This window comes from Falco cherrug, chromosome Z, assembly GCF_023634085.1.
Source record: "Falco cherrug isolate bFalChe1 chromosome Z, bFalChe1.pri, whole genome shotgun sequence".
Lineage (NCBI taxonomy): Eukaryota > Metazoa > Chordata > Aves > Falconiformes > Falconidae > Falco > Falco cherrug.
The window spans coordinates 26,694,878-26,721,684 of NC_073720.1; the positions used below are offsets into that span (position 1 = coordinate 26,694,878).

General features: G+C 40.6%; 2 protein-coding genes across 9 annotated transcripts in view; both read right to left on the reverse strand.

The window, feature by feature from the left end:
- Nucleotides 1-5,303: 5,303 nt before the first annotated feature.
- Nucleotides 5,304-13,939, reverse strand: F2R (coagulation factor II thrombin receptor). Its single transcript, XM_055699641.1, has 2 exons — nucleotides 13,676-13,939; nucleotides 5,304-6,757 (listed from the first exon to the last, which is right to left on the reverse strand). Exons 1-2 carry the CDS (start codon nucleotides 13,761-13,763, stop codon nucleotides 5,571-5,573), a joined length of 1,275 nt encoding a protein of 424 aa, XP_055555616.1. The 5' UTR covers nucleotides 13,764-13,939; the 3' UTR covers nucleotides 5,304-5,570.
- A 3,911-nt stretch (nucleotides 13,940-17,850) lies between these two features.
- Nucleotides 17,851-26,807, reverse strand: part of IQGAP2 (IQ motif containing GTPase activating protein 2) — a 127,928-nt gene continuing 118,971 nt past the window's right edge. For all 8 annotated transcript variants that reach the window (XM_055698663.1, XM_055698660.1, XM_055698662.1 and 5 more), the window contains 6 exons: nucleotides 23,832-23,919; nucleotides 22,764-22,976; nucleotides 21,282-21,442; nucleotides 20,323-20,466; nucleotides 19,277-19,385; nucleotides 17,851-18,794 (listed from right to left, as the gene is read on the reverse strand). In XM_055698663.1, coding sequence (XP_055554638.1) covers nucleotides 18,681-18,794; nucleotides 19,277-19,385; nucleotides 20,323-20,466; nucleotides 21,282-21,442; nucleotides 22,764-22,976; nucleotides 23,832-23,919 — 829 coding nt within the window. In that variant the 3' untranslated portion in view covers nucleotides 17,851-18,680. The remainder of the gene's footprint in view (nucleotides 18,795-19,276; nucleotides 19,386-20,322; nucleotides 20,467-21,281; nucleotides 21,443-22,763; nucleotides 22,977-23,831; nucleotides 23,920-26,807) is intronic.

The window sequence follows — 26,807 nt, forward strand, 5'->3', positions numbered from 1 at the left end:
TAGACATAAACCATTGACCAAGTCTGAAACTAAGATTGAATCTAGCTGCACCTAAACTCTGAGAGTTTAGAAGGCAACCGGGTCCACTCTAAACCTTGTGACTCAACATGAAGATCTCCTTTACCCTCTTATGCCTTTGATCTTTACAAACTGTTTTCAGCTCTGTTCTGACTCAATTTTAATTTATATCTGTGCGTTTAGTTCGTGTAGTAAGTAGTGAAGTGAACCTTGGCAACCTTGTGCAGTTGCATTTCCACAAATTCATACTAAACCTATTTTGCTCAAACCCTTTAGTGGTGATTCTTTAAGCAACCTGACCTTTCCTTTTGTGACACCTGGGCACATGCTGCCCCATCCACAGGGATGAAAAAACATACATGAGAACTTCCCGAGGACTGCTGCCTCTAGTATGTAATTGTGTGGCACAAAAAAATACCAAAGACCGCAAATTCCTAACACAAACTCCCAAACTGATTAGACAAAGGCAAGGACAGTGACTTTCCTAGGTTTACTGTGGAATAAAGATGAATTTGACTTAATGTCATTCATTTTTATTTTGGTGAGGGAACACCAAGCCAGACTTTCATTATGGGTTGACTTGATCAGAAATTACCTTGATGGAGTTACATCGCTGTGTGCAATGCATTTGAGTGTAGTGCCATGCTTTAAATGTCACTTTTGAGGAGATGCTTGTTTGTGGTGCTATGGACACCACTATTATAAGGCTAATAGCACAAAGATAAATTATTCCCTAAAACTTCACTGAATGTTTTTTACAGGTTTTGTTTAAAATAAAGTCACCCACTTTTCCAACACAATTCCAATACTTTTTCACCTTTCCAAATCCACGTTTATTTAAACTGCTAGACAGTATTTTGCAGTTCAGCATGATGTTCAGATCTGGTTCCTAATGGTCTCCTCCCCAATAAGCCAAATTACAACTGCCATAGCTAGTTCTTTTAATGCTCTCTAGTGTTGACTTGGATTATAGCATGTTATTTGTTCAGCTTCTCCAGCTGTATTAGGTATGACTAAACTATTTCTGTAGCACTTGAAAATTGCCAAATGCCATAAAAATGCACTTATGGGTCACTAATTGTAAATGTGTGAGAGATCTCATTTTTTTAATTTGCTCAGCCTCTTGCAAGATCAAACTGTGACCAGATCAAAAGAAGATTAAAATGATCAATAAAAGGCCTTACTCAGGAATGTACTTAAATATTGCATCCATCACACCAGGCCTTTCCTCCCGCAGCTGTTGGAGAGCTCTGGTGCGAAGCCATTGCTGGTGATAACTAATAAACTCATATTCTCTTTCTGTTTCTGGATACCATCTCTAGTTGGGAGAGATCCAGTGGCCTGATGCGGTTTGCTTGATGTAAAACACCATGAACACACTTTGCAGCCATGCTCACAATTCTGGCTAGGATTCAACTAAATAGGGATGCAGAGCTAACAGCCAGCAGACCATACTTTGTGTGCAGTCAAGGTGCAGGGACCAGGTTGTAAGGTGATGCATGCTTGGCATTGACTGATAAAATACTTCTAATGTGAGTGCACCAATCCCTGCAAAATCCTTGTCATGCTAAATGAAGCAGACCTTCCCCTGTGAAGTACATTATACCAATGACAGCTGTGTGAGGTGTTCTGCCAACAGAAACCACACTGATTCCAAATCTTGCCCCTGCCAGTATTGCCACAATATGAAGCTGACATATCTGGAACACTAGCAAGCTTTCTTATGCATCTTTAGTGCCTGACACCTTCTCACTTCCAAACATTATTTGGCACACGGTTAGCTTGCTTCATACAAAAAATGATGCAGCTTAACCCTGATATTATGAAAAAAAGGAAAGAATGAGGAGGAGAAAGTATGGATGAAACAGCATGTAACAGTGATGAGTTTAATTTCTTTTGGTCAGATTTTCACTTCTTCCCCTTCCCCCTGAAACAAGCTGTTCATTTTCTTTCCCAGCTAGCTGTGCAAGGGTGCACCAAGCATGAAGAGATGGTTAGCTTTTCCTGTTAGTTTAAGCGTATCAGTCTGAACTGCAGTACATTTCTGTTTCAGCTTCCTCAAAAGGCTGCCTACCACATTGTGCTTTGCTGCATGGCCATGTTCAGCAGTTACAACCTGTTATGCAAATGCTGTTTGTGCCTCAGGCTGGCTCCATAAATTGCTGCTGCTTGAGCAGGTCCTGCCCTTCTTGCCACCAAATACTGAAGTAAAATCAGTCACTGAGAACTGTAGCATGTTCCAACTAACTGGCTGCACGGAGATGCCAAATTCAGTAAGAGCTGAGCTGCCATTGCCTTGGTTTGAGACTCCTCCAGTTATGTAGCAATTTGCTTACTTTTGCAATCCACTCAGGCTGAAGCCTCAACAGAAAGTAGAGGTGTGAAACTAGCTGTGGGAGCTTAAAACGTGGAATAACTCTTAATGCTTCATTTGGTATGAAAAGGTGGTATTTGCTGTATGTTTTAGCAAGTAGTGTGCTGTGTGACAATTGACTTGTTAATCACCTCTCTGTCTGTATGCAGAAGTATGCATTTGCAGGCTAGCCAAGAAGCTTGCTAGAAGCACTTGCAAAACATCAATATGAGTAGGATGCCTACGCATGCATTATTGAATGGTTTGGGTTGGAAGGGACGTTTAAAGGTTGTCTAGTCCAACACCTCTGCAATAAGCAGGGACACCTTTCACTAGATCAGGTTGCTCAGAGCCCCATCCAACCTAGCCTTGAGCACTTGAGAGGATGGGGCACATACAACCTCTTTGGGCAATCTGTTCCAGAGTCTCACTACCCTCATCGAAAAAAAAATTCTTCCTTATATCTGATCTAAACCTACCCTCTTTCACTTCAAAATCATTACTCCTTGTCCTGTCAGGGGTGGCCCCGGTAAAAAGTCTCTCTCCATCTTTTTTATAAGCCCCCTTTAAGTATTGAAAGGCTACGATAAGGTCTCCCCAGAGCTTTCTCTTCTACAGGCTAAACAACCACAACTCTCTCAGCCTTTCCTCATAAGAGAGGTATTCCAGTCCTCTGACGATCTTGTGACTCTCCTCTGGACTCCAACAAGTCCTTCTTATGTTGTGTGCCCCAGCGCTGGATGCAGTGCTCCAGGTGGGGTCTCACCAGAGCAGAGTAGAGGGGCAGAATCACCTCCCTTGACCTGCTGGGCACGCTTCTTTTGATGCACCCCAGAATACCACTTGGCTTTCTGGGTTGCAAGCACACATTGCTGTGCCATGTTCAGCTTTTCATCCACCAACACCCCCAAGTCATTATCCGCTGAACTGCTCTCAATCCCTTCATCCCCCAGCCTGTATTGGTACCAGGGGTTGCCCCAACCTGTGTATAGGACCTTGAACTTGGCCTTGTTGAACTTTATGAGGTTGTCATGGGCCAACTCCTTAAGCCTGTCAAGTGTTGTGTCTTCAGACATGCCTAGACAACATAAGAATACTTTCCAAAGGCAACTTCAACACTTTAGCTAGTTACCAAAAAGTCTGCTGGGGTTTGTGAGTCCTTTCTATTTAAGGGTTGTGTGCTGTAACTGTCTTTCCTGGTTTTTTTTCTTCTTCATTTGCATGCAAGCCTGAATCATCAGCAAAACCATCTTCAGCAGTGCACATGGCAGAGCTGGGATACTGGTTTATAAATGCGCATAAAATCTTTTTTAGTTGTTCTTATTCAAGAACTTTGTTGATGCTCTTAGTCATAAGGATAAAAAGTTGTGTTCATCCCTCTCATTTTTTTACCCTACAAGGTAGGAAGAAGCTCCTCATTTACAAATGCTCTTGAGCACACAGATGTTACAAGCAAAAGCAAAACCAAGTAAATAATTGCTATGATTGCCAAGCTGTTTTGCACGTTCAAAATGCAGAATTACATGCATCCCTCCTAGCATGTAATACCGCCCCCTGCAAAGCAAACTAGATGTCTCTTTTGGCTACCTAAAAATAAAACACTATCATGAAACAAAATATCACGACATTGAAACAAATCCCAACTATGTAACAGGTCTAAAAAGCAGTCCCCCAGCCCCTAACCACAGGAAGCACAGAAGTAATTTTTTCTGGCAGCAAGAAGCAGATGTTCATGGTTTTAAAATGCATTTGGATTTTGCTGAAAACCAAAACCACCCTTAATATGATATTAAATAAAATGAGAATGTAACTGACTAAGTCTCATTTGTGGGGCTTTAGCCTTACCGACTACATATATATACATATTTAGTGCTTATGTACTTAGAAAGTGGCAAATTCTTGAGAACAAACATCTAGAGATGGTATGCAATACTTAATTATGCTTAAGGCTTAAGGAACAGACACAAACCCATGAGAGACCATGGTTACAAATAAGTTTCTCACTGTCACACTGTATGCAGAAAGATCCATTTCTTACCACTTGTGCTGGACTGAAAACAGCTTTTATCCATTGCTGTACTTCTTGGCAGATTCCTATGGCAAATATTGATCAAGTTCCCTCTTATTTTTATTTCCATTTTGCTGTACAGTCCTATTACTTACACACTCATTTCTTAAACTGAATTCCTGTTACTTGGGTTTAGCATCCTTTGTAGTAAAGGAATGCTACATAGAATTAAGTTTGCTAGCGGGTTCTACACCACAGCAATTTCAGGAGAGGTGGACACAATGTAAAATATAACAAACATATAGACATAGAGGGATAAAGGACGTTTCCAAGTCCTAAATGCATGATGATTAATCAAGTGCACGAAAGGACATATTTGCAAACTGCATAACAAGATGATAAATACGGCTTTTTCAGTATATTTTTCTGGAGAGCCATTCAACATGGATTTATTGTGATATAAAATGCACAATTTTTTGTGAAATTGTGAAAAATACCACATTCCTAACCAAGACGCCTAGTGTACATCAATGAGAGGATTACCAGAAGAAAAGCTAGTTCTAGCTGCTGAGAATTATCTCCCCTGACACACTGCACCAATCAATAGCTGGTTTTCAGTTGCTCACATTCCTTTAAACCATAGACTATTTTGAAATGGAGTATATACAAATGTAAAATAAATAATTTCAGTGTCCAAGATGCAAGATGTTAAGAAAATGAAGTTTACAGATACTTTCAGAAATACTGACAAATATGGGGGCAAAAAAAACCCCAAACCTGGAAATACATTGTTGCTTTCTTCAGGAAGTACTGGACAGATGGAATGGTTCCATAAGTAAAGAATTTAATCAACCTGATACAGTTCCAAATCCTAAAAAGGTATTTCATAAAACCCCTGCAATCAACTGAATTAACAATCCAAAGGATTTTTCTGAAAAGTTTATTTGAAAAACACTCAACAACTACTATTAACTATTAAAATGGCCTCTACATTAACCTATTTACATTACATATGCTATATATATACACATACACAGTTATAATTTGAATTGTGCATTACTATGATGAATCCACAGAACTATGTATTGTACAGCAACTTGGTTTAAGCTTTTGCATTTCTTTGATATAATACTGTCTTTCTTTTTTTGTCTGGAATTGTCTAAATATTAAGCATGTGTAAGGCATGTTATCTCAATGCATTGCTAGTAATTTCCTGTAGACACTATTATTCACATTAGTAGAGCATGTAGCTCTTCTACTAGTGGTAGTCATTGACTGATCACTGTGGGTAGGATCAAAAGTCTTTTTACAATTGAAGAGACTGAAAAGTTGTCTCTGATACTGAGAAGAAGCATAGTAGTAAATAAAGGGGTCAATGCAACAGCTAATGCTGCTGATACAAACACAGAGTAGATAGGCAAAGTAGAGATACTCTAAGCTGTTGTCATAAGAAAAATGGATATAATGAATTAATAGGAGGATATTTGTTGGTCCAAAGCAAATAACAAAAACAGAAAAAACAGCTACACACAACAGCAAGGCACGTGTCTTCTTATTTTGTTTTGCAACAATGGTAGAAGAACTAAGACATCGAATGATACACACGTAACAGACAGTAGAAATTATAAAAGGCACTACAAAAAACACAGAAGAGAAGATGGAGAAGAAGTGGACGTAATAGCTGTGAAGTTCAGATTCTCTTAGCACATCGTGGCAAGTAGTTACATTTAACTTGGGTATTTCCATTGTTTGCTCTCTGATGAGAAAAGGTATAACCCCAGCTATTGCTACAAGCCATATGATGAAACAAATCAGTGAGGCACGTGCTAATGTACGCCACCCAAGAGACTGCATGGGATACACCACTGCTAAGAAGCGATCAAAGCTGATACTTGTCATAAGCATTATGGAACAGTACATGTTACAGTAGAAGGCAGCAGTGATGAAACGGCACATCTGAGGTCCAAAAACCCAGTCATTTCCAGCAAAGTGATAAGCAATCTTAAAAGGAAGCACGCTCACAAACAGGACATCTGCAAGGGCCAAATTCAGCATGTATACTACAGCTGGCTTTTCAATTTTCATTTTTTTCAGAAACACGAGTATCGCCGTAATGTTCAGAGGGAGACTCAGCACAAACACTAAGGTGTAAACTGAAGGAACAAAACGTGTCAGCCATGGACTGGTGAGGTATCTTGCTGTCTGCACTGACACTGTTCGTTGTTCACGTCGGAATGATCCAGTCTGATTGGTGGCTCCCGATCCAACTTCCAAGTCATTTTCAGTATCACCTTCACTAGGTATAGGTTCATCCTGGTGACTTACAAAAGACAGTACAAAACTTCTGACACGTGGTACGCTACCATTACGTGGGGAGGCTGAAAAATAAGAATGTGTTAAGATTAATAAGCAAATATTTACATGCTATGGGAAGCAAAAACATCTTTCAAAAAGGAACGCTAATACCATATCAGCAACACAAAATAGTAAAGTTAAATCCTGATTCCAAGTGCAGCCTGCCCACAGGTGTTAGTCCAGACCTTTTTATTTTAGCTCCTGTTACAAGTTTGGGTAAGATATCCTCCTTTGTCTCCTCTTAGATTGGAAGCTTTTTATGGCAGGGACTCGAGCTGTGCTTATGGACCCAATTCCATCTATGTTTTCTTTGGGCTACTTTAACACAAATACAACAGTAAATTTTCTACCCCAGTACTGTCTTTGCCAGACCCCTCATACAGTTTGTAGTGAATGAGGTGCTGGGTATTCATACACACAATTCCCCTTAGGAGTACTTGTCACCAAAATAACAAAAAGTTACAGTGCAACTAAAACATCAAGTTACTGAAATATTTGTGTGCTTTGGAGTCATCTTACCCTGACAGCCCCCATCAACCCAGATGGCAGAAGCCTGCATGCAGTTTTTAAGGTGGGTGTGGATCAACCTTTGCTTGTATCAGACAGGTAGCCACAGATTGCACTGAAACACTTCCCTAGTTCTACTTATCCTACCCCACAGCTGCATCACTGAGGACATTGGGTCCAGTGTGCCCTCGGGGCACTTCTGAAAACTGCCACTAGTGCTCCCTCTACAGCAGGGTCTTCTGCAGCATGGTTTCATGGCTGTGACTGAAAAGTGTCAGGGAAAGTTATCTCTGCCTTTCAAATGTAGCTGTAATGAGTTAGGAAGTTAGCATTACAAAGTGTTGAATACGTGGTATGAGTACATTTATGAAAAAAAAAAAAACCCAAAAAACCAACAACCCAAAAAACCACAACACCCCAAAATCTCAAACAATCAAAAGAGCTAATTTAGACATTATTTTAGAGAAGCTGTTCATATGGAGATTTGTTTTGAGCTTCAGTTTTATGTAGTCAGGCATAGGAGAATTAGAAGATATTATGGGCAGACAGAAGTGAGCCAGTTACATTCATCTACTGCTACTACTACTACAATAATCATTCACCTATTTAGCTGTGCAACTCATCCTGTGTTGAACTGTACACAAATAAAATACTAATGACAGTGTGTTAGCTTAAATCAGTGAGCTGAAAGCATGATTCACCTAAGATGCTAGTTGTTAGAAGCAATTATTTGTTCTATAGCAATTCAAATTTTTTTTTTTTTTAAACCAGATGAGGACAAAAGCAGCTGAAGAAGGCAAATGGCAAAAGCAGGAGTGGCTGAAGTTTCAAGCAGGCAGTCACCCCCCTTTGTGTAGAGGCTGTGGGAGAAGGGGCCTGCCCAGCTTGGATTTGGTGAAATTCAGACTTGAATGCGGGGGAAGATCAGAGGAGCAGCAGGGAAATTTGGGGTTTTTTTAAAAGGTGCTGTGCCCATATGTATCGTGCTGTGTCACAGTAGCATTCTGGAGGCAGAGAGGACAAAAGAGGGGAAGAGTCTGAGATAATGGTTTTCATATGCAAAGGGGCTAGACTGTAACCTCTGCAGGCCCGAAAACAAGATGCTGGCTGAGAATTTGAGCCTGGGAACTTGTTGCATAGACTGCAGTTAGTACTTTTACTGAAACACAAATGCGCAGAAGTATGTGAGATTCAGTGTTTGCACAGAAGGACACTAAACCAGTTTATAAAAGGGTCTATTCTGCCATCTGAAAGAGAAGACTAACAAAAGGCAAAACTATAGATCCTTAATCTTTAACCTTACTTTAAAAGTTTAGTCCAAGCAGTTGGATGGCTCAAGGAGTCAGCTCCTAGTTCAGCAGTTCAGGTGCAGCAGAAAGTTACAGTTAACACCTCTAACTTCAGCCTGTGGCTGACATCAAATAGTTAGGTGCTTTCCAGTACTTAATGATTATTGCAATAGAAATCTGTCCTGACTGACACCATTGGTATTCACCTCTTTTGGGAGAACTGTTATTATACTTGAACTAAGAACTAAAACCCCCCAATTTCTTATGCCCAGAGGCTTGTCTCTATGGTAAAGACATCAGTAAGAGTGATGAAAAATCTTGGAAGAGTAATACTATCTCCAGTACATACAAGTTTTATGAATTCAAGATTTTGAATACTGTGAACATATATTTCTTCCACTGACATTTCTAAAACAGAAAATTTCTGAAACAGAAGACTATGATGGTCCTAGTCTCTGAAGGTCTACATGTCCTTTTTGGTTTCTCCACCGCTGGAGAACAGTGTCAAGAATCAAATGAAGAGGTGACATGCTTTCATGTGAAGAAGGCATCTTTTTGGGGGACACAGATGTAAATGGACTCTATGAGAGTGAGGGTATTGCCCAGATGACCTCTGCATGATGTGGTAACTGAGATGCTTCCAGCAAGCATCTCTCTAGTCCCAGCACCCCTGAACTTTGAAGGACTTTGCCTGCGCTGCCTCACCTGAGCTAGCAGTGCCGCAGTGTCTCACTTTTTGAGGACTAGTGAGCAAACCCGACAGAGCCACTGACCCTTAACGACTGAGGGTAAGTCACTTAATGTGGAAGCCCTTGGTGGTAACCTGACGCAATTCTCATCAGTGACTCCTAACTTAGGACAGTATGGAAATGTGCTAAAGGAAAAAAAAATTATGATTGGGCCAGTTACCTTTTATCACCTACTGATCTTTGCCTTAGCTATTGCTTACAGTTACTTGAACACTGCTAATAATGTTAATTATATCCTGAATTCATGGAGCTAACTTATTTAGAACTTTCTCAGATTAAATGATTTAAAGTCTGCATTACTCCATTATCAAACTTTTCTAAAGTAGAATCCTATTACAGTAACTCAGGACAAAGAAATGTCATAAACAATTCTAGTTTGCTTAAAATCATCTAGAGTAATATCTTAACTTGGTGAAAACTATGTGTTCTTTGTGTAAGCAAAGACTTCAAAGTTCAGAGTTGAACTTAACCTTGATGCTGTTAGCAACACCTGCATACTGTGTCCTGTCTCACCTCCATCCTCAGTCCACATCTGCCCCTTGAACTTATCTGACATGAGGTACTAGAAAGCCAGGTCTACGGAGAAATGCAGTGAGACCCCAAACTCACTATTTCTTTGCTACTTGATAATACAGAGACCAGGAATTCAAACTTTCTTGATGAAATGCAATTTAACGTTAATTTAAAAGATTCATGGCCACATATCACTTCTCCTTTGCAAAGCAGCTTGTATGTTTGTATGACACTGTGTCTGCATATTATTAGAAAAAATAGTGCACTACATGCTTCCTGAAACAGAAAGGAAGATAGTCAGTGCCCTGAGGTTCTGGATTCCTTTTGTGTCAGTGTTTATTTGAAAAAGCCGATGATCAGAGATTTATACACTGAAGGGAAGAGGATGAAATTATGTCATATTATTTCAAAAGATCTTAATGAACCTTGACAATAAACATAAAGGTCTGTAATGGGAAACAGGCATTACCTATAATCTGGGATAGCACAAGAAAGCCAATAACAAGACAGCTAATACAGTAGCTCTACAGGAAAGTTTTTAGAACTATTCTTATCTACCTACAGCTGTACCAGAATCTGTCACATGTTCCCTTCTAGCAGTTTTAAAGCTCTAGATATAATGTCTCTAAAACATATTTCACTACATCTTAAGTAATTTTTAATAATCCAATCTGCTAGGAAAATAGAGGTTAACTTTGTGTAACAATCATAAATGTTCAGTCATTCTATTTTTGCTAGGCTGTCACCTGATCCTTTTGGAAGAGATCAAAGCTGGTGGATTACTATTTTTATGACTAAAAGTATTCTCATTGCTGATATGCCAGAGTTAACAGCTCTATCAAGGTACTTGTAAAATATAAATTGGTATGAAAGACAGGACTAAGAAACTAAGAACAAAGAAAGAGCGGGACAAAGCACTGAGGCTTTATCTTTGTGGTGTGTAGTCAGGACACTGAACAATATACATACAGTCTCTTATTTGCTCCCAATAAGTATTTTGAAAGGCAAAAATTATGCAGAAAGAGTATAATGGTCAAATTTCCTGAAGTTTTCTTTTACTGCGGTCTTTGCACCGATTCTCCAACAAGGACATACAGAAATTATGTAGAAAGCTCAGTAAGCTTGGGATTGTTTGATTTTAACAATCTATATTGTGCTGTTCTCCATGAAGTACTACGTACTGTTCATCTCAAGATCAGCATACACATATTCTGCTTACCCTGAAAGGCACTCCTTTTCTTTTTTTTTACACAGAGCTATTTTATAATTTCCTTTTATGTCTACTTTCATATGCAGAAGGCTACTGCACATACTGTTCTCTGAAAGGAGAAGTACAGAGCAAAAAAAAAAAAGACTGCTTCAACTAATCTTAAAAAGCACTCTTGAGCTCCAAAAGAAAATTTAAAGTATTTTTGTAGACCCATAAATCTGGACAGGATGCTACAAACCAGCAATGTTTATGTGCCAAGGGATATTTTTGTGAGGTGAAAAATTAAAGAATAGGCTCCTGCTCAAGCCAATTAAGTATGTTCAGTGTGCTGGTGGACAACAGTTAATATTGATTTCTAGGCATTACTGATGACAACTGCACCCATACAGCTGGCTTGTAACAAAAAGTTGGTTTCTCTTATCTTCCCTTTGCATAATCTGCAGATAAGCATCTAGAATCTAAACTACTCAGTGGCCCATAAATTAGGTAATCACAGGCTGAATGTGAAGCACATGCCAGACATGTTTATATAAACAAGGTAAGATACAATCTTGTAGGACAGATGACAATTATTTGCTTTTGTAAAAATAAACACCGTAATGTCTTTAAAAAAAAAATCTTCAGCCAACACCTCCTTTCATACTGAATTAGTTATTGTATTAATGAGTGACTAGTAACAATCTGAACACATTTTCCTGAAGTATTGTCTTCTTGCAACCAATGTCTGCTCCTTTTTGCTTTCCTTTTTCGATCTCTTTCACCACAGGTGTTTGTCTTCAAGCAATGAAGCAACACTTCTCTACCCCACTATCAGTGTCCCAACCAGGCAAGTCCAGGCAGGAAAGTCTCGGCAGGTACACCTGGTAGGCTAATCTGCAAGCACATAGCATCAACCCCCTGCCAAGCTATTGCTTTTCCACTTGCCTGCAGGATCAGCACAGGTCAGTAACGTGGTAACTGGATACTAAAGGACCAAGGGAAGAGCAGGGGGGAAGCTGCAGGGGCAAGGGCAGAGCAGACCCGAGGAGGATACAGCCATGCATAGAGGATGGGAATTAGGTACATTGCGATGGAAATGGGGAGAGTTATCCAGGTCAGCGCGGAAATGATATTATTACAGTGGGAGTGAGCACGGGGAGAGCAGAAGGCATGTTAATATAGCCAGGCTTTATTACTGTTACTGCACATGAGGTAACTGGCTTTGAATCGTCCTTTTCCTAATGATGTAACACAGTAACTATTTCAGTAATTATTTCCTAAGCAAGCAGCAAATAGTGTAATTTGGGGTCCTCTTTAATGAAAACTATAATTGCGAAAGGCAGGAAACCAAGTTTGAATGTTGCCATAAACTGGAAGAATAGCGCCCAACAGCACAGTCTTTTTGCCTAGCATTACACATATCATTTGTCTCCTACACACCGCCTGCCTTTTGTTGTTGTTAATAAGGTCATTTTCCTTAGACTTCCAATAGAAACATGACTGTGATCCCTTCATTCCCACATGACCTTGGCCAAAAAGTTGTTTAGCCAAAACTATTTGCCCTGATACTTCCCTCCCAGCATAATTACAAACGCTAGCCCTGTCCCCTTTCAGCTTTCATTTGAGCAGCCAAAGTACGCAACGTTCAGTTCCTCTAATCAGCCCTCTTCTGTAATGTGGAGCTTGAACAGTCTTCCCACCAGGCGTCTTAAGGGATGAAGTTATTTGTCCAGCAGCGCTATAATCACTATGTGATTGAAAGAAACGTTAAACCGAGTTTTACAGGAAAAACGTTGCTGATCTCTAGATGCATAATCTTGCCCTTTGTACTGATCTACCTCTACTAGAAATTGGGAGGCGACATGTCTGCATTGCTTTTCTTACCTTCCTTCCCTCAGCATCTGCACTGCCAGACAAGCCCCGAGCCAGGTGGACTCGTGGTCTCACCAGTTGCAGCACCGATGCTGCTATCAGCGCTACTCCTAACCGAGAACCATGAAGGGCATCTACTTCGGGTGGACATTCTCAACTATGTTGTGTTGGTAAACTCTGCGGTACCTACAGATTCAGCCAGCACTCCAGCTTCTGAAGTTGTTACCAAAAGGCAACTCCAGTTTTTTAAGGAGGTCCACGGGCAGGTCTCGCCAGCCCGGTCACTTCTCTCCATGCTAACTTGCTAGGGCTCAGCCACCTCTTTAGCCGTGGGACAACTGTAAGCCATTCCTCACCATCAGCAGACCTACGGCACTGCATCTTCCTCAGATCCATGCATTTCGTATCTATGATATTTCCTTTATTCAAAGAAACAGTTCTCAAAACACATCGGTCCGGCGTTACTTTACCCAGGCTAACTCTGCCTTAGCCTGTTCCCTTGCGACTGCTATGCGAACAAACGTAGCGCGGCATTTCACAGCGCCGAAGAAAACTCGGTGCCAAGCTCCAACTACCGCTTCCGAGCGGGAGACCCTCGCCCAGCCCGGGCGCCCCCCACCCATGCTGCGCCACAACGCGTGTCTCCTTCATTGTCCCCTGCCCGGGCGCACAGCTCCGGCCCCGCCGCCGAGAGCCCCGCCGCCCCCGCCAGCCCGGCCACCGTTCCCCCAGCCCCCCCCGCGCACGGAGCGCTCCGGCCTGGCAGGGCTGGTCGCCCCGTCCCCCGCCAGCTCCCCGCGCGGGGCGGGCGCGGCGACTCACCGAGGCGGGCGGCGGCGGCGGCGGGCGGCGGGCGCGGGCAGCCCAGGACGGCCAGGGCGCAGAGCAGCGCGGGCAGCGGCCGCACCATGGCACCGCACCGCGCGGTCCCGCTCCGCTCCCTCCGTGCTCGGCCGGGCGACGCGAGTGCGGCCGAGGCGCGGCGGCTGCCGTCCGCCGGGAGGCTGCGGCTGCCGACGTGCCGCCCCGCGGCCGCCGGGGCTTTCTCCGGCCGTGGGGGAGGGGGGAGCTTCCTGCCGCGCCGCGCCGCCCCGGCGGAGGGGCGGGGAGAGCCGGCACCGGGGGGAACAGCGCACCGCCCCCGCAGCGCGCCCGCCCAGGCGCTGGCACCCCGTAGAGGAGTGGGGGGGCGCGGGCGGGGGCTCGGGCAGGGTGGCGGGGCGGGGGGTGCAGAGCAAAGGGCGGTTCTCGGGGGGTTATTCTGAGTTCGCGGGTTCTGTTCCTGCAGCCCGGGTCGCCGGTGTCCCGCAGGAGCGCAGTCGGGGCCGGCGGAAGTGCCGCGCTACCCACGGGGGCGGTCAGGGTCACCCGGAGGCGCCCGGCTGCGCGGACCGGGCTGCGTGAGGCGGGCAGCGGGCCTCGCAGGTGGCGGGCTCCGCACACGCGGTGCAGCCTGTGAGCAGCTCACGACCCAGCTTGGCAGTCTCCCCCCGAGGAAGACCCGCCACCCCGAGCTTCAGCGGGTTTCCCTTGGGCAGGGAAGCTTGTTCTGTCGTTCAGAGCTGCGCATGTATCAGGAGCTGGTTGAACTAGAACCTATAGAAAACCTATAGAGGAAAATATTTTGGTGACATTGCAGCTATTCTTTAGGCTTTTCTCTTTGAAAATCGAGAAAAGTGCATGTGTTTTGTATTTCTTAGGCCTGTGACTCAGTCAAAAGCTTTACAAGTGCACACCGTTTGGTTTGCTAGGGCATAGTGTCCCATCATCAACGACATATCCTTCTCTTTACAGCAAAATAAAATAACAACAACAAAAAAGGGGGTGGTGTCAGTTTAGAACTTGTTCCTGTGTATGCAGTGCTTATATTACTACAGGAGCACTGACCTTTGCTGTTTAACTGAGAGTAAAAACCACGGAAAACAAATACGCGTGATTGCAAATACTGGTTCCCGTTAAGGTCCATGTCTCTACGATGATCTTCCCACAATCTGACCACTTGCTATGTTACAGCACTGTTAAGGCTGGCTCCAAACTGTGTGGAGCAAAGGGAAGTAATAAATATAAGTTTTACAGCTGGCTGGCCTTTCTACAGCTCTATCACCCCAAACACACTAAGGAACCCACACAAAACACCCTTAACCATTCTTCACCTATTTAGAAAATACCTTAATCAGAGATAATTTCATCTATTTAGGAAGGGAAAGTGAAGCCATTCTTGGGCATTCGTGTGATATCACAGCTCCATAAACATACCCAAAGGTAACGCTTAAAAATATCTAAACCTGAAATAGAAGTCAACTAAATATCAGTCTTTAAAATAAATACATATTTGTAAATGTTATACCAGACCTCAGAAAAGCATACATTGGCAGTACTTGTATTTCTGAAGTTTCAAGCAGCCTTCACCAGGGGCCAGTGCTTGAGGGATAAACCAGTCTACAAAGTTTGTGAAAGACACGAAGGGAAACTTGGACTAAATCTGCAGGGAGTAGCTTAGTTGCAGATACAAGGAACAGTCATAGGGTTCTGTCCTTCCATCTTTGTAATTAGATTGCTATAAATATTGAATTAAAAAAAAACCCAATCCTGTGTTTGTTAAATTTGCTGTCTGCATTTGGGAACCAAATTTAATTTTTGTATCCTGTAGTTAAGCAACTCTGCTTGCTACTTTCTGTGTGAACTGATTGATTGCAATGGAGGTGAGGAGTTCATGACTTCTGAAGCTTTTACCAGTTACCACTTTTAATTCTACTTCTTGCACCTTTTTCAGAGCTTTGCTTTCTGGCAGAAGCACATTACAGGACAAAACTTCAATCCTGTTAAACACCGTAAGCCTACCAAAAAAAAGCCTACAACTATGTAAGTAAGATTACTGTCATTACTGTTTGGGGAAGGAGCCATCTTTTTGCTGTTTAATACACAATTACCCTGGTGCATGCCTGGGAAGGGTAGCTCCTGCTCAAAGATAAGGTTAAGGTTATCTCAAGAGGCAAAATTCAGTCCTCCAGGAAGAGGCTTGTCTATCTAGTTAGACTTTTTGAAATCGGATGTGACTCTCACTCTTTGGATTTGCTGTTAGAGGGAAGTTTGTTGCGTTGCTCCTGTATTTTATTTTTTTTTTTAAAGACAGCTAAAGAAGAATGTTTGAAGATTAGCAGAAAGCAAAACAGAACAAAGTTATTGCTTATGACGGTGTTTCTGTCTGCTTGGCCAAAGAAGAAAGATTATGTTCTGCAATTTTGTGGATAGCTTTGGAGCTTCAGAGCTCCATCAAAATGGGTAAGTTCCAAAATAACTAATTTAGCTGCCAAGTACTCTTAGTCAGCTCTAAAGAGATGTGGTAGAAAGATGCAAACTCTGGGGTTAAAAGACTAAGGCTATTGGCTGTTATAATTTCTTTTCATTAGCACCAGTTAAGGAAGACAAAGTTGAAACATAGCCAAGTCTTTCAAGGAAAGATGCATTTTCTTCTATGGTGACAACTGACTAGGCCCTGTTCAGCTGTACTGGCTTTGTCCTCAGGTTTTGCACCAGCAATGCAAATCTTTCCACAGGACTGTTTCATGAATAAAACTGGTTTCTTCAAGTCCTCTCTAACTCTGAAGACCCTAAATTGCAGCTTACAGCAGGCTCCAAAAAGCCTTTTTTTTTTTGTTTTATTTTGTTGTTGTTGCTGTATTTAGTAGCTGTCAGCAGCATAGGACGGCAGTGAGTGGACACAGAACTACTTTGCTGCTTTGCATGGTACTTGGTACTACCATCACTCTTATATTTAGGTAGTAATCATTGTGGTCAGTCCTGTTTAGCAGGGTTTATTGTTTGTTGAGTGACAAACTAGTTAATTAAGAAAAAAGCTTATAAAGGAGTTAAAAAGAAATGAATGGAAATTACTCTTTGATGTACATTTCTGGGAAGCCCAAGAAATGGTTGGAAAAGGTGAGTACTAGAACAGAGACTGTACCTTTCATATGTGTCATTACCTCAGAACCAAATAAGCTTTCCTAAGCTTGCGTACATCGGGAAATAACTAGGAACATGCTGGTTGCATTAGAACTAAGCAGTCACTAGATGTGTTAAGCGCATTACATAAAACAGCATATCCAGAAGCAGCTTTCTGCCACAAAGGCTGTGGGCTCTGGTATGTCTCACCAGCAGAACTCCAGGCTTTCCACACATTACCTCAAAGGTCTGGTCTTAGGATCAACATTGTATCTGTTCAGACTTACCTGCTTGGCTAGAATTTGTCAAAAATACATAGGGGTTAGTCCAGGCTGTTACAAATTAAAAGGCAAACAAAATATTGTGAGTTTAATTCATATTCAAGTATAATTCACTTTTCTTTGGAAGTAAAAGTGCTGCTTTCACCTTCCCACCCAGCTATTTTAAGTGAACAGGGTATTAATACTGCAGCATTTATATCACGTTGAAGTGGCTTATACATTATTGACTAGAAGAAAAATGGAAGCCCATAGGAGCTGTTTATCTTTCAATTAGTAATATTAGCTGTTTTAAAGTAGTCAAGGGTCCAAATTTAATGCCATGCATAAATCTCCAGTAAGTGTAATCATTTTCAGCTTGTATAATACCAACTAAACTTGTAGTCCATATATCTGCTGCTGTGATTACCCCGTTTTATTCCACCTTCAGAATTAATACTTGTTTAATATTTGCTTTTACAGTGCATTCTAGAATGCCTCACTGTCCATCTTTTGAAGTGTTTGTCGTGAGGAAAGTGAGAGTAGGAAATATCTTCTCTTGGTTTATTTATCACATTGCCTACTGTATACACTTTTGCTCTGTAGGTGTAATTGGTAGTTCACCAGCAAAATCATCATCATGTTCAATGGCATAAAGGCCATGAAGTCTTCACTGCTTAGCAACCTTCCCAAAACATACCTGTGAGGACAATCAAGCTTCATTAGATTACATTTTATAAAAGCACTCGAAGTTATTTCGCTACCATCTGGATTGCTGCTTTAATGACTCAAACAAAATTTAGGAATCAAGCCAGTTTTATTAGGTAATGTTTATTTTACATAGAACAATCTCCAAAGACTATTAAAAAATCTAAATACTGATTTTATTGCATTTATTTTCTTAAAAAAAGACAGACAGGCACAATTTACGTATTCAAATACTTCAAACTGAACAAAAACTGTTCACTATTTAGATTTCCCCAATGCCACTCCGAAGGCTGTGAAAGTAGAAAATGTCATTTTACATGAGGCAGTAGTGCATTTAGTAGGAATGAATCACAAAATATATTTTTGTACAGTAAGACGTTATTGTCACTTTATAATTACCTATACAAATTTTTGAATTGCACAATAAGTTTGCTTTACAATTGAAAAACTGCCAGAAAATAGGCTTAGTACGTAACTAAATATTTGCCCAAACTATCCCTTAGAAACAAATTAGGATTTCTTTTGGTAAATACTTAAAAATTGAATAGGAACTATATTATTTATCTGAGGTCATTTAAACATGTTTTAATAGGAAGAGGCTTATATGTTCAACTAAATTCAGTTTCTGCCTACCTTAAAATCCATTCAACCACAATAGCTAAGTGTCCTAAACAATATTTTAATTTGAATGTACCAACACCAATGAAATCTGGAATTGTTTAAATTAATCTGTTTTCTCTTTTTCTGCTTCATTATCAATGCTGAAAAGGCACTGTGTACATTCCTCTGAACATTTGGTGTTTTTTTTTTTTAAAAAGTTACAAAGCGCCTAGTGACAAACTTCAAACAAATGCTTAAAAGCAAAAAAATACTGAATAGACTTCCTACTGATGGGTGCAGTCCATGGTATCTGAAGACACTCATTTTCCATAGAACTTCTTATTCAACAAGAATATGAGCAAGTTCACATTCACTTTAGCTTTATCAAACATTTTCATTACAGCCACACCTTCATACTGCATCTGAAGCAAATCCTATAATAGAAAATGAAATTATTAGTCTCTGTGTTTGAATCCATACTTTACAGCAACAGGATGGGGTCACTTTCATCACATGATGCCCGTCTCAAACTCCAGGTCCTTCACAATTTAAACAGTTACAAGCAGCTATTGGATAGGCGTAGAAAACACTGCATGACTTCTGGATCCCAAATTACAGACTGTTGGTAACGCAAAACAGAAGAAATACTGCTTTCTGTATATTTTTGTTTTCTCTTTGTATTTGATGCTTGCCACTGAACTAACACAGCATTTGGTTTCATGCAGCTGCCCCAATGTAAACATGAACACAATTCTGTGCCCAGTGTCCTATGGAACTTACATAGTTATTACCCACATGATCTGCTGCTCTGTGCTGATTGAATAGTTCATGAATACAAATTAAAAAATCTGGAATGGTTTATATTTAGAGGAAATGCAACTGTGACTATATAGCAAAGTAACAAAATTCAAATTACCTGGAAATGGAGCTGCACATTTTCCATCTCAACCCCCAGAAATTTTGCTTTGATTTCAAAGTCACCCACTTCTTCTCCAGGTGTGATATCAAACATCACATTCTTAAACCTCAAAACAAAAACATGGGGAATTAATTATGCATGCTGTGCATGTTTCTATAGTCCAGAAACAGTTTTTGGGAAAAAGCCTGCAGAACACAAAAGAACTTTGACTGTAAGCAGTGTAAATTGTGTCAGATGAACCACCCCATCCCTACTGCAACGTCTTGGGAGACTTTCTGGTGTACATATAGTATGTAATACAGAGCTCTCAAGTTTTTTGTATTGGAGAAAAATAACAGGCTGTGGGAAGTTCAGGGAAAAAAAAGATGACCAAGCATATACAACATAGGACAAGGCAGCCAGATTTTCTTTCTGCCACACCTGAGTGTCTCCTGGTAGGTGTGTGCACACTCTTCTCTGGTTTCACTTTGCCTCATATGGCTTCCTTTGCCTGAAGAACCCACTTGAAAAAAAACTGCAACCTGGAAAACTCTTTTGCATGCAGAAGATGGATGGAAGGGTGCAGAGCATGGAAGATTTTCACTACAGCGGCCTCATAATGGATAGATAAAAAAGGCATGTTGAACCACCATATGCATTTGCCTTGCCATAGTAAGGAAGGGCAGAAAACCAGGTGTTTACTTAGTTATATGAAAACAGTTGCTGAATAAATAAAAAAAACCCCAACAACCAAAAACCAAAAAGCTGCAACTGCTTAACAAGCCAGTCATTAGGAGTGAGAATGCAGCTGGATTTGTAGTGGTTCCACCTAAGCCAATGCCAAAACAGGCTTATTCAGGTGTTTTCCCAAGGTAATCTTATAGTATGGTACAAGGGAAAAAATGAATTATGACAATTAAGCTTTATCATTCTTCTGAATTTAAAAGTCTGAGGTAATTTTAGGTGTGGCACAGGAAATTGCAAAGATTTCTTTTAACAAAAGCCAGGCCCCTTAAGGAGCTGTTGAATAGAAAATTCTCTGAATTGTTTTCTACCACACTTACTGCTTGGTTTGAAGACCTTCAATTTCTAGGATGACACCTTTTTCATGCAGCCTTGCAGCTGTGTACTTTAATGAGGCCTGCTTCGTTTTTTTGCTTCCCTTCACCTCCTCTTTTCCATCTAGTTTAATTGACCTCCATGAATTCCTGGGAAGAAAACACGAAAAATGGCTTTTGACTTTTCTACCAGGTCTTTATACTTCAGCTACTCTTCTAGCCATATTCAGCTTTCCTTCACTCTGCCTTCTTGAACGTCTATTAATGAACAGAATATTCAAAACAAATCTAAGAATTAAGAGGGATTGTTAGCACACAGCAAATAGTCTAAACATCTTCACAATGATTTTGACTATGTTTTTAGCATGTTTAAATTTGATTGTGAAATGCAACCCTGGTCCAAAAAGAGTCCACAATCATCACTTTAAAATAGCATTTTGTAAACATACAGTGACATAGATGTTAAATAAGTTTGGCCATTAGAGTTCATTTTTGGATCTATGAGGTGAACAGGAGCTTTCCCAGTGTGCAAGTAAGTAAAGTGTTCTCATTCTGACACTTCAGTGGCATTGGCAGGGGGCTTACTCTTGAGTAACTGCATTGTACCTGAGAAGTACAGTTTTCCCATTTTTCATCCTAAGGACAAACCCCGACCCTTTTAGTGAAGGAAGAAAAATCAATATTTACTTCCTGAAGCTGCTTGTCAAAGCAGGACATCAAAACAGCACCAGTTAAATATATTGAAAACAAACATACATCTCAGGCCTGTTTCTGTAAGGCACCTTTAAATAAATGCAAGACTTTACTTTTCAGGTTTTGTCTCAAGTCACACTGACAACTCCCATGGACCTTTTTAATCTGTGTTGTCAGTTGCTGGAATCAAAACTTGCAACTAAAGATTAATACCTGCTCTCCCTCCTGAGAAAACACATTGAAATATGAAAACCAAGATGACTCCAACTCACTTTCTTGTTAGGTTGTCTAAACAAGTTTTTATATAGGTGTTGTAATAATTAATTTGTTCTTCATAGAATGCTGTCTTGGAGTTAAGTGCATTCAAAGTCTGCTGGAGTTTCACCAGTTCAGCTTTCCGATGATGTCTGTATCTTCTTTGATTCCGGATATCCTAAATAAATTTATTAATGTTTTTTGTTTGTTAATTTAAAATTTTAAAAAGTTTCAGCTTATTAGCATTCAAATCTGTAATTATACAAAGTGACTGAACTACTGGGAGAAAGCATGAGCTGTCATGTTAGTGAGTACTATGGCTTACGTGATTGTATGGAAGACAACAATCAGATTGCTACTTATGTATATGGGTGGTGATATCTTGAACTCTGCTGTGGTCTCCAAGGCATGACAAACAAGGAAGACATAAGGAAGATGTCTTCACGCTATAAATGAAAGCTTTCTCATGGCTGGTTCCTGGTGTGAGGCCTAAGAAATGAGAGCTTGGGCTTCAACTAGGTAAGAAGTAGCTACCGCTAAACTAGAGCTTCAGTTGAAGGTCATGGTTGAGTTGAGGTAGTTGAAAATAAAATAAAGCAACTTGCAGTCCTAAGGCTCATCCCAACCTTCAGATTGACTTAATGGCTCAAAACAAAGCATCTAGGCTTGTAGGTAGGAAATATGGGGTACTGAATGTATACCTAGAATGGTTTTGTTTTAAGTGGAAGCAGATGCAGACACCTAAACTGAGCAGGGCTTTAAAATAGCACTTCAGAGTAGGTGTAACATGATGTACTTATATTAAAGACTTAGCTCACTTGAGCCATTTACTTATTTATATATTGAAATATTTGCCACTTTTAAAAATATGTATCTATAATATGTGAATCACTCATGTGAGCTATGTGTAATTTACTCATGAGTAATTAAAGATAGTCTAATACACTAAGACTCTTACAGCCAGTGTCGGGTGTGGATTTGGAACAGGATTTGCCTATTTGTCCTCAGCAGGCCCAGTGCTCTACCAGCCTCAGTATGGGCACCATGTTGGCCTGCTGTTCGGCTTATGCCCTACCCAGCCCCTGCAGATCTGTGTTAAACACCAGTCAGAGAACATGTTGGGTTTTTCAAAGACTTTTTTACCTTTACAAAGACTGCATTAATTATTAATTGAAACACTGATGGGTAATTCTGATTCCTTCTAAAATAGAAAAGGCTATACTGAAACACATTGTACTGGAGAAGTTAAAACAGCATCAGTATCAAGTCTGGATAACAAAGATTACAGTGGCATGTTATTCAGTACAGCTAGTTATGCATGAGAGTATCGTCTCCCAATTATTTTCTCAGCAAAGATGATTTATTCCTTGTATGGATACTTCAGTGATTTAGTGTAGTATTCTCTGGAAATTATATATTGCACATCTCTAGCTGGAATGGATTTAGGCCCACTGCCAGCCTAAAACCCGTCAATATACAGGGAAGTATGTTCCATTTACCTTAGCAATCTCATTTATAATTTCTTGGTACTTAGTTGCTGAAGACACTAGACCTGCTTGTTCCAGTGTTCGGAGGTTTCTTTGAATTTTCCTTTTCTTTTGTTCTATTGGTAGCTGCCCATCCTCAAAAATAGACTGACTGTGCTTTATTTTCTCTGGAGTTTTGGAATTTAAGATGGCACGTTTTTCTGCAAGTTTCGAGTGCTGAGATTCCTGGGTAAAAAAATCCAGAAGAGTTATTTTCCAGCTCATGGTAACAGTTCAGTATTCAAGTACACTGAATTCTCAAAGGAGATTATCAAGAATCAAGAGGATATAAATAAAGCCTGCCCCTTACCATATGATGTGAAAGCGCTCCATTTACTGTGCCTTTTGACATACCTTAAGTAACTAATCACAACACCTCATTGTTTATTTCAGTTAATCAAAATATGCCTAAAATCAGCCAGATGATTCACTGACATTTAGTTGTGGAAAAACTGTCCAGATTTCACAGGTGTACCCTACATATGCACACACTGAGGTAAGCTAAAATGTGCACATTGAGATGTAACATTGTGTGTCAGGATCTACAGGGAAACCTTCAACTGGGAGCTCTTTCCCAGTCAATTCTCATGCCAAGGGCAGCAGTAGTTCCCCAGGCAGATGTTTGCTTGTATTACTTAAGCAAATAAACTCAGTGTTAGGGAACTTGACTTAAGATTCTGGAGGTCATGAGAAAAAAAAAAAAAATCTAGTAGAAGGGTTCACCTCAGATGGTTTGATTGCATTGAAATACAGAAGAGACCCTGTTTACAAAAAATGCAAAGAAAAAGTATTATTCTAGTTGTGCTAGCTGACAGCAAGACATAATTTTTCTTTTCCTCTGAAGCTGTTACCAATTATACAGTGAAAGAAAATTTGCAAGTCTCACATTTTGAAGGCTCTAGATTCTGAATAATCTAAAACCAGCAACAATTATTTCATTGTTACAGAGTGGTAAAGAAAGCTAGAGATACGTTAAGTCTTTCAAATAGCTATAATAAAATATATACCTTCTTTCCTGAACAGGCACAATATAGCACTTACCTGTTGTGCTGTGGCTGGTGTTTCTAGTATTTCTAAGAGTGTATCCCCTGGCTGTGTTCGTATCACATCCACAATAAGTCTTTTGGTCCTTTTAAAAAGGATACATGGATATTACAAAACAGTTGTCACTGAATCACTTGGGCATTTCATTTTCTCAACTGTACAACTAGCAAGCTCCCCCTTTATTATGGATGCTTGGTAATGTTTATGTTTCAGAGCTTCCTTTATTAGTGTTGAACATCTGACTTCTACACAGGTCTGAATAAAGAAAGGCATGCATACTTCTTCCCCTTTTTTAGAAAACAGTTAACCAACTAGCACAGTAAAACAACTGTTAACATAAAAATTCAAGCAACATCTCACATATGGTTTTTAATTATGATCATTATATTCCTATCTGCTGTTTTGCCATCTTTGCAAAGCCTGAGCTATGCATGATTACATTAAGGGTCATATGTACTGAATAAAGTGGGAACGCACTCAAAACTGCTGAACTTCTGAAAGTATTTTACATCTGATGCGGTGCATTTACGCACACCAGTGCATTTATGCACACCATTTAAGGGCAGATACTTCTCTAGAGGCAACCTATGAGGAGCATTTCCTTGCTAAAAAAGGGAAGCTGCTACACCCTGATATGTCAACTAGTTGGGGTTTTTTGGTAAGACTTTATCTCATTCCTGCTGCCTCTTTATCCATAATACTTCCAAGAACTCTGCTGCAGAATTCTGTTAATTTAGAGGACATTGTTACAAATGAGATATAGCTCATTCTTAAAAATTCATAGAAGCTTGAAGATACAGCGTAAGTTTCACAGGAAAATATCTAATTATGATCAAGGCTTCTGTGATAAACCTCATGACTTGGTTTAAAATGATAAATTACCTACACAAATTGTTTGGTGGGGTTTTTTTTGGTATTTTCAGAACTAGGAAGTTTTAAAAAATTCAATTAAATGGCACAAAAGGTTTACTCATATACAGGCAATGTTTTCTAAAAACACCCAGTGTTTGGGTATGATCCAAGCTTCCATGAAAGGGATAGCAAGGTAGGAATGACTGACAGCACAGGCATACCTAAAGCACTGCTCCTTCCACGTTAAAGAGGAAACAGGCTAAACCTTCTGGAAATTAGACTGCTCACCCAGAGCTGCTAAGTGCACTGAGCAGTTCTAGCACAATCAACAGCTTCTGAAGGACTGCTGTTAAATGCATATTTCCTTCCCAAACTCCCTTGGAATCCCTTACATTTTACCAGGGGAAAAAAAAAACCACCAAAAAACCAAACTGCAAAAACAATCAAACCCCAAAACAGACTGAAAAAGATTTCCTAAAGCTGGTTCACTTTGACTACATCAACACACTGCTGGCTTTCTCTGCCTGACAATTTCTGTCAGTCTCTGGTGGTCACCACCGCAGCCTACATTAATGTACATGGGACAGCATTAGTGTTTTATGCACTGCCTTAGAAACTGGTGCCAATATGGCCGACAAGACACAAGGCTTATTTCCACTTCCCCTCCCTTCAGCTTCCAATACCCTTGTACCAAACCTGCTCAGCTCTATTGTTTTCCAGAAACGCCCCAACCTGGGGCTGGATGCCTCCCCCTTGACCTGCCACTTGGCATGCAGCACCTGCACACTCAAACCACAACGTCCAGGCACCTTAAGCAGAGTCCTCTAGACAGGGCTACCAGCAAATCATAGCGCTCTTTGCAGAAACCTTAAACGTATTTAATACCCAAGTATTTTTATCTTCACAGTTGCAGCAAGACTCCTCTGCAGCTAAGGTAGGAAAGCTAAGCATATGTATTCACACAACTCTTGTGTAAAAGGCAGCAGTAAGTAACTTCTGATACTGCTGCAATTTAACTCAGGTTGCTAATTAATCTTCTGTCAGATTGTTCACTAAGTTTCCTCAAAATATGAGAAATATTACTGGAAAATGGTTATACAATAGAGAAGTGAAATTATAGAATCATAGAATCTTTTAGGTTGGAAAAGACCTTTGAGATCATAAAGTCCAACAGTTAATGCAAATCCATCACTGAATCATGTCCCAAAGCACCACATCTATGTGTTTTTCTAAACACCTCCAGGGATGGCGATTCCACCACCTCCCTGGGCAGCCTCTTCCAATGCTCAACCACCCCTTCCAGTGAAGAAAGCTTTACTAATACCCAATCTAAACCTCCCCTGGTGTGACTTGAGGCCATTTCATCTTGTCTTGCGGCTTGTTACCTGGGAGAAGAGACCAGCCACCACCTGCCTACGACCTCCTTTCAGGTAGTTGTGGAGAGCAGTAAGATCCTCCCTGAGTCTTTCTCCAGGCTTAACAGCCCCAGTTCCCTCAGCTACTCCTCATAGGACTTGTGCTCCAGATCCTTCATCAGCTTCGTTGCCCTTCTCTGGATAAAAAATTCTTTTGCTATTCTCATGCTATTGTTTCAACATTATTTCCACACAGTGCACAGAATTAAAGACATTTCTTTTGGCCTTGATTTTGCATGTTTTTAGGGATTCCATTAAGGAGTAGCATTTTACTCCTACACAGAGGAAAGAAGGACAGGAAGCACTTTTTTTTTTAAGTGATAGCAGCAGGCATTCTTATTACAAAACCAGCCTGGGAAAAACTCTAGAGCCTTGGTCTCTGGAACACCAAGTGACTAACACAGTTTTGGTTTGACTGTCATTGCTGTCCCTTTACTTTAGATCTCAAATTTTATTTGACAAGTTACAGAAAAAACTCAGTTTAAAAAACCAAAATGAAACAGGCCTTTATGGCTTTTATAGAAATTGCACTACTTACTACAGACATCCTAGCTAAGAACTTTCTTCAGAAGTAATGCTTCACATACTACCTAGTAAATTCAGTTTACTGATTCTTGATTTGGAAAAAGACCCCTAACAGGTTAGAGTTGAATTACAGCCTCTGTCTACAGTCCTAGTGCTTGCAGAAGTGTAAAATCCTTATGCT